Source organism: Diaphorina citri, unplaced genomic scaffold, assembly GCF_000475195.1.
Source record: "Diaphorina citri unplaced genomic scaffold, Diaci psyllid genome assembly version 1.1 scaffold100, whole genome shotgun sequence".
In the NCBI taxonomy this organism is placed as follows: domain Eukaryota; kingdom Metazoa; phylum Arthropoda; class Insecta; order Hemiptera; family Psyllidae; genus Diaphorina; species Diaphorina citri.
The window spans coordinates 314390-321944 of record NW_007377537.1 but is presented as its reverse complement, the minus strand read 5'-3'; the positions used below and the strand labels follow the sequence as shown (position 1 = coordinate 321944).

Genomic DNA, 7555 nt, shown 5'->3' with positions numbered 1-7555 from the left:
TTCCCCCCCCCCCTCGTTTTGTTCCCAGGGAGTGTCCCCATGATCCGATGTCCGAAGAACAATGCCGCTGAAATGGTGTCCGAGAAGCTGGCCAAGAAAATCCACGAGAATCTCAAGGACACGCGAAACAACCTGTTCCTCTCCACGGGCGGAGGCGTGGGGTCTTCGGGCGACTTCGGGCTGGCTTCGGGCGGGCTCGTGTTTCATCGGCCCCTGCTGATCGTGCTGGATCGGAACGTGGACATGGCAACGCCGCTGCACCATACGTGGACCTATCAGGCTTTGGCGCACGATGTACTGCCCATGGCGCTTAACCGGATCACGCTGACGGATGCACAGGGTAGGTTTTTTCCGCTTTTTTTAAGAGGTTTGACAGAGGGAACTGCAACTGCTAGGGTCTTATCGACCCGAAATCGCAGAGAGAAGGAAGACAGGATAGGAGGAAAGCCAAGGATAAAATCCGCTCCGGAGGGAATCAAACCCGCGGCCTAGCGCTTACAAGGCAGACACGCCACCAACCAAGCTAACTAGGCTGGCTTTTCTTTATTTTTTAAGGGTTAAAATAAGTGTTTCAGAGGGTGGGGGGGCTGAAAGTGGGACAGGGTTTTTTTTCCAAGCTGTGTTCGTAGTTAAGCTGATACAGAAAACCTTCTACCGGTTTTCGGCATAATTTAATAGGATAAGAAAAGTCGTGTGATGTTCACACCAGATTTTTTTTTCATTCATTCATTCATTCATTTCATTCATTCATCTTGGTCATTTCCCATGGTTCATTTTTATAATGTTTTTTTGGAAGACCGGCGTTTAGTGGGGGGGGGGGGGGGGTCGATTCTAATCAATTTTTCGCTATGTCTTACCGTTTGGGCTCTAGAAGTTGAACAGAATTTTCTTGTTGGCAGATAGATATCCACATAGATACAATTTTCTCGTTTATATATTAAGATTATTATTTTTCCGCTTTCGTTCCAGGAACAGGAGGCTCGGCTGGTCAGGTGAAGAAGATCGACTTGAACGATAGCGATCTGTTCTGGAGTCAGCACAAGGGGAGTCCGTTCCCCATCGTGGCCGAAGCCATCCAAGAAGAACTGGAAACCCTCAAGGCGCGCGAAGAAGAAATGAAGAACATCAAAATGTCAATGGGTAAGAAATGGTGCATTTTCCTTTCGAAATTGAACACTTTCAAATAAAACTGTACACTAGTGACTAGACCAGGGGTTTCCAACTAGCGGCCCGCGGGCCATCTGTGGCCCGCCAGACCATCTTTGTGGCCCGCGAAGCATTTTGGGATTTATAAAAACCCGGCTCTGCCCCCAAGACCAGTGTAGTTATCATTGACTCATGGAAACTGACTCACTTTAGTATTCAGCTGCAGTTAGGAGAATACTTTTCGAAAAATTTCGCCTGCGGCGCTCAGCATTCGATCGTACTATATTTCTGAAAAGTTGGGGGGGGGGGTGCTCCTCTATGTACATATGTGGCCCGCGAAGTACTTCCCAATATAGCATGTGGCCCGCATACACATGGAAGTTGGAAACCCCTGGACTAGACCCTCGATGGTTGGTAATTGACCGAACGAAGTGAAGGTCTACGTTTTAACTCGACCATTTTGCATTTGGTTTAGATGTTTGTACAATATTTGTTTATTTGTTTGAATGTATGTTCCACTATAACTCGCGATTGCCTGGTCCGATTTTGATGAAATTTGGTAGGTACCAATCTACCTATAAGTGTATTAAGTAAGTAAGTAAGTACCTAATGTCCAGTAATCAACATACCTATAGATAGGTACCTACTGAGTGTCAAATTCTTTGTCTACTTTAGGAATCAAACCCGGGACCTTCTGCATGGTATCCGCGTACATCTTTATCTCCCAGTTCCCTAGCAACCACCAAACCACCTTGCTTTCAGTTTCTAGTCTTGAGATAGAATAGGCACCTTATGTATTATAGCTTACAGGTAGGTAGAAGTTAAGAAGTCTTGTGATGGAATATACCTAGGTACCAGACAGTGTCTCTACCTAGCAGGAAACTTGTAAACCTCAGCCTATGTTACCTTGACAGCTTAGTACCTACCTTTCAGTACTCCTGTCCTTTTTTTCAACGCTGTTTTTGTTTTCGGACACCTATACAATAGTTGTCCTATAGGTACCTACTTAAAGTCTGTCCAAACCTAGTCGACCATCTGTCGATCGATGAGGCGAATTTACATAATTATGTCGTCGAGGCAGTGTGGACGGTTTCGATTTTTTTTCTTTTATGGTGAGCATCGAACTCAAGACTTCCGGCATGGCCAGCAAGTGCGTTACCACCGAATTAATCGTGTCCCTATCATATATCTGATGTATAAACATGATGATGTATATATCTGATGTTTATAAACGGCCCATTTCCCCCCTCCCCTAAAATTATTATTTTCGGGGATTCCAAACTGCGGTCAAAACTACCTGATTATGGTCAAATCTCAAGGGTTGACATCCAACCTGCGATCAAGCATTTTTGGGTCGGGTGAAAGCGACATCCAAACTGCGGTCGGTTGACTATGAGGGGAAAATAAGAAGAGTAGGTATTTAAAAAATGAATTGAACTTGGTTTCTTTATTACATATAAGTAAGTAATACAACAATTTATTTGATAATACAAATTAAAATAAAACAAAATAAAAATGAATGATGTTGGGCTTTTTCCCTCCCGGTCTGCCACCCACATAATTTATAAAATTAAAGAGAGAAAAAAAAAAAAAAAAAAAAAAAAAAAAAAGCCAGCCTGAATTTCCATTACTAAAGAAATAGAGCAAAGGTTGGGTGCGAAGGGCGTCCACTCGTGAAATTTGTAGCCAAAACCCAATGTCCGCCCAAAGGAATCACCCTAGATAGGGCTGAGTGGGAGGCAGACGAAAAACGCCGACCCCGTCTGTACAAGAGAAAGACGAAGAAAAAAGATGAGTGTTTCACCGTCGTTTTCATTTCCTAGCAATGAAACAACTGCTACATTAGACGCATATGTTCTGAATCTTAGCATGCCCATCCCGTAGTACGCAGCTGTTTCATTGCTACGAAATAAAAACGTAGGTGGAACATTCATCTTTTTTTTTTTTTTAATATTTTATTTTCATGTGATTTTAATTTTTAAATATTTTTTACGATTATTAAAAAAAAAAAATTTGTTTGTAATGTCATGTTCTGTCCTAATGAAATAAAAAATAATATTGTCTCGTTCTAGTCTCGCCGTCTCGACACGCTGTTCGAGATCGAGGAGAAGCTCATGTCTCGTGTCTCGACGGACCGAACGATTGGGGAGCTCCTGGCGGACGAATTCGGCAACTCGGAAGACAAACTCCGTCTGTTTCTCATCTACTACATTTGTGCGCATGCGTCGGAGGAGGAGAGTTTGGCGCGCTGCCTCGACATTTTGCGCAAGCAGGGCTGCGACACGAGCGCGTACGAGTACATTCGAAGGTAAAGTCTCGTCGTTTTTTTTTTTTTTTTGCCGGACTTATGGAATGATGTTCAGAATGTGAAAATACAAATGGTTTACAACAGAACCTCGATTATTTCAACTAATTGGGACCGGGAGTAGTTGAAATGATCACTTTCTATGATCTTTTCCTCTGGTAATATAGGATATCCTTTGGAAGATGGAAAAAACAATGGATTTTGGAGTTGAAATAATCGAGCTTCTACTATACTTTCTAATTACTAGTATAGCTCCGCTATACGTTAGTAATTGAAAGTTTGTTTGTTTTCAAATGTTCGGAGTTGACTATTAGGTCATTTCTCCCAAGTAATAGAAAGTAAAAATCGTTTGTCCTAATTATTGTTTTCTTTTTAGATATTGTTAAACTAGACCGAAAACCGCCAAAAAGCGGTAAAATGCCGCCAACCAATGCACCGATCTTAACTTTGACTATTAGGTCATTTCTCCCAAGTAATAGAAAGTAAAAATCGTTTGTCCTAATTATTGTTTTCTTTTTTCTTCCTTTGACTATTAGGTCATTTCTCCCAAGTAATAGAAAGTAAAAATCGTTTGTCCTAATTATTGTTTTCTTTTTTCTTCCTTTTTTTTTTTAATTCAAGCAAGGTTTTCATTTTATAAAATGTACACCTATTTTGTTCCAAATACATAAGACCTTATTTAGACTGTGGGAGTAAAGGGACTTTTCAGCCCTACGCTAGTAGTATAAAGTCCTAGGTATATTCTATTCTATTTCGTATCCTATTTCTATGGAAGCAGTAAATGGTTTACCCACTCATTATCATTATTATTTCGTATCCAAAATGGAATGATTCCTATTCCTCGTTCCCACAGATGGAAGCAGTAAATGGTTTACCCCCATTCATTATCATTATTATTTCGTATCCAAAATGGAATGATTCCTATTCCTCGTTCCCACAGATGGAAGCAGTAAATGGTTTACCCCCATTCATTATCATTATTATTTCGTATCCAAAATGGAATGATTCCTATTCCTCGTTCCCACAGATGGAAGCAGTAAATGGTTTACCCCCATTCATTATCATTATTATTTCGTATCCAAAATGGAATGATTCCTATTCCTCGTTCCCACAGATGGAAGCAGTAAATGGTTTACCCCCATTCATTATCATTATTATTTCGTATCCAAAATGGAATGATTCCTATTCCTCGTTCCCACAGATGGAAGCAGTAAATGGTTTACCCCCATTCATTATCATTATTATTTCGTATCCAAAATGGAATGATTCCTATTCCTCGTTCCCACAGATGGAAGCAGTAAATGGTTTACCCCCATTCATTATCATTATTATTTCGTATCCAAAATGGAATGATTCCTATTCCTCGTTCCCACAGATGGAAGCAGTAAATGGTTTACCCCCATTCATTATCATTATTATTTCGTATCCAAAATGGAATGATTCCTATTCCTCGTTCCCACAGATGGAAGCAGTAAATGGTTTACCCCCATTCATTATCATTATTATTTCGTATCCAAAATGGAATGATTCCTATTCCTCGTTCCCACAGATGGAAGCAGTAAATGGTTTACCCCCATTCATTATCATTATTATTTCGTATCCAAAATGGAATGATTCCTATTCCTCGTTCCCACAGATGGAAGCAGTAAATGGTTTACCCCCATTCATTATCATTATTATTTCGTATCCAAAATGGAATGATTCCTATTCCTCGTTCCCACAGATGGAAGCAGTAAATGGTTTACCCCCATTCATTATTATTTTTTCCATGTATTATATTTAATGATGTTGAATTGTATTGTGTATTTGTTAAGAAATGCCAATTAAAAAAAAAAAAAAAAAAAAAAAAATCATCATTATTTCGTATCCTATTTATTTTCTGGTTCTCAGATGGAAGCAGTACAACAAGATCACCTCACCGGGGGCGGGAGGGGAAGACCGCGCCGGTAGCATTATCAAAACCAAGTCCATGTTTTCCAAGCTGGTCTCCCAAGGGTCTTCCTTTGTTATGGAGGGGGTCAAGAACCTGATTGTCAAAAAGTACAATCTGCCCATTACGCGGATCGTGAGTGACATTTACGATGCGCATTGCGGCTCGCCTACGGTCGAGGTAATGTTTATGTTTGTTTTCAAAAGGGAGGAAACCAATTCGGTCCCAAAACCTTTTTTTTGCTACCAATTGGGTCCTGGGTTTGAGAGGGTCTAAGTACCATTTGGGTCCCACAGTCCCTAGGTACCTGATTTTTTTTCTTCTTTCGAGCAACACATCACAAACACTATGTTCTTAGAGCTGAATCTTCCTAGTCTAAAACTTTAGAGTGATTGCTACCAAAAGAACTAGCACAAGTGAGCAGTGACCAGTGTAATTATAGGGTTAAGTTAAACGCCAAAAGGAGTTTTCACATTAGAGCAGTGATTAGTGTTATTATAGGGTTAGGTTGAACACAAAAAGGAGCTTTCTTTTTCACTGTCGTAGCTTCTGAATAATTAGGTACCGAAAATTTTGGTGATTGTATTGAAAAATCTCGGAAAATTATGATGCATTAAGTACGAATAAAGAAAAAAGAATCCCTAACAGCGCCACACGATCCGTTTCCACCGCCAAAAGGTTACCATGAAGTCCAAGACAACATGGCCCTCAAGACGGTTGACTCCAAGGAAAATGTCAATTACGGTTGTTCAAAATTTCCAACCCACATATTCTTAGGAACATTTTTTGTTCCCGGATAGATGGGTAGTGTGTGCCGTTCTTGTATAAATGAGAAAATGAAGGCCATAATACTAAAAATAATGGTTATACGTACATTGGTCAGTTAAAAATTTATATGTTCTGAGAGTTATGTCGAACAAATAATAAATGGAAACTTGATAATAATAAAAAAAGCAAATGTCAGAGGATACCCATCAGATCACTTCACAGGATAGAAGAAAGCCAGCCGTTCCTAAAACGAACCTTCTTAGGATAAAGTTTGCTTCGGAGGGGAAACGCAACCATTTTAATTCATCAAATACCTCATGTATTTGATCCTGACTCCCAATTTGGTGTCAATCGCTCTCTTCCACGAGGGCATGAGATTCCAGGGTCTTAAATAAAGTGTACATCACGGCCATTTGCACGTTGAGGAAATTGGACATGTAGTCGTCGCGCGCGAAGAACCTGCATGCCCAGGCATATGCGCGCTTCACGTCCCTCATGATGATTTTCCATTTTATGTTGAGAAGGCGCTTTAGCGACTCTCTCACGTTCGACTCCGAGAACCGGTCCCTCGTGTGAAGATTGTCGAATAAGATTGAGAATAATTGATCAAACTCCGGCAAGCTCTCGGCCTCGGGTACGATTCTTTCGCAGTAGTGCAGGAAAGGCTGCACGTTCTCGTAGTTGAGGAACTGAGGCATATTATTCATCAACATCGGAATCACCGTCTGCTCTATTTCCTCAACGTAAAGATTAAACAGGAAAAGGCACGAGGAGACGATGCGAGCTGCAGCATACTTCCAGCTGATCTTGCCTTGACTGAATGCTATCATAGTGCTGAGAATATCCACCGACAGGCGGGATATAGCACCAACACGAAGCGCTTTCTCCGTGAACAAGGCGCACTGCAAGAACTTCTGTGAGTTGATCACAGTGTTGGTAGAGAGCTTCAACGCACCCACAGCAGAGTGTGCGAAGAGTACACTACTCACGATGTCTAGTGTGGGTAGGAGCGAGGAGGTGGTAAACAGTTGATTATGTTTCCCACGGTCTACGAGATCTGCAATACCTGGACACAAATAAGATGAGATCATGTAAGAGCGATATTTCAACTGTTAATTAACGAAGAAATAGGGAGGGAGGGAGGGAGAGAGAGAGAGAGAAAGAGAGAGGGGGGGATGGGAGAGAGAAAAGGTGGGGCTCATATTGCATTATAGTGGCGTGTGTGGAATATTGCTACCAAAGGAACTGGCACAAACTAACAGTGACCAGTGTTATTTTATAGGGTTAGGTTAAATGCAAGAAAGAGTTTTCACAATTAAGGATTCTCATGTAAAAGATAATGACTCCCCGATAATTTAATCATAGAGATTAGAAAAAATTAACCGTACCGTTTTTTTTTTTTTTTT

General features: G+C 40.9%; 1 protein-coding gene across 1 annotated transcript in view; it reads left to right on the top strand.

Moving 5' to 3' along the window:
* Window positions 1-7555, top strand: part of LOC103524476 (protein sly1 homolog) — a 14650-nt gene that overhangs the window by 1546 nt on the left and 5549 nt on the right. The window contains exons 3-7 of the mRNA XM_026819872.1: window positions 29-340; window positions 970-1140; window positions 1822-1907; window positions 3219-3454; window positions 5342-5561. Of these exons, the coding sequence (XP_026675673.1) occupies window positions 29-340; window positions 970-1140; window positions 1822-1907; window positions 3219-3454; window positions 5342-5561 (1025 nt within the window). The remainder of the gene's footprint in view (window positions 1-28; window positions 341-969; window positions 1141-1821; window positions 1908-3218; window positions 3455-5341; window positions 5562-7555) is intronic.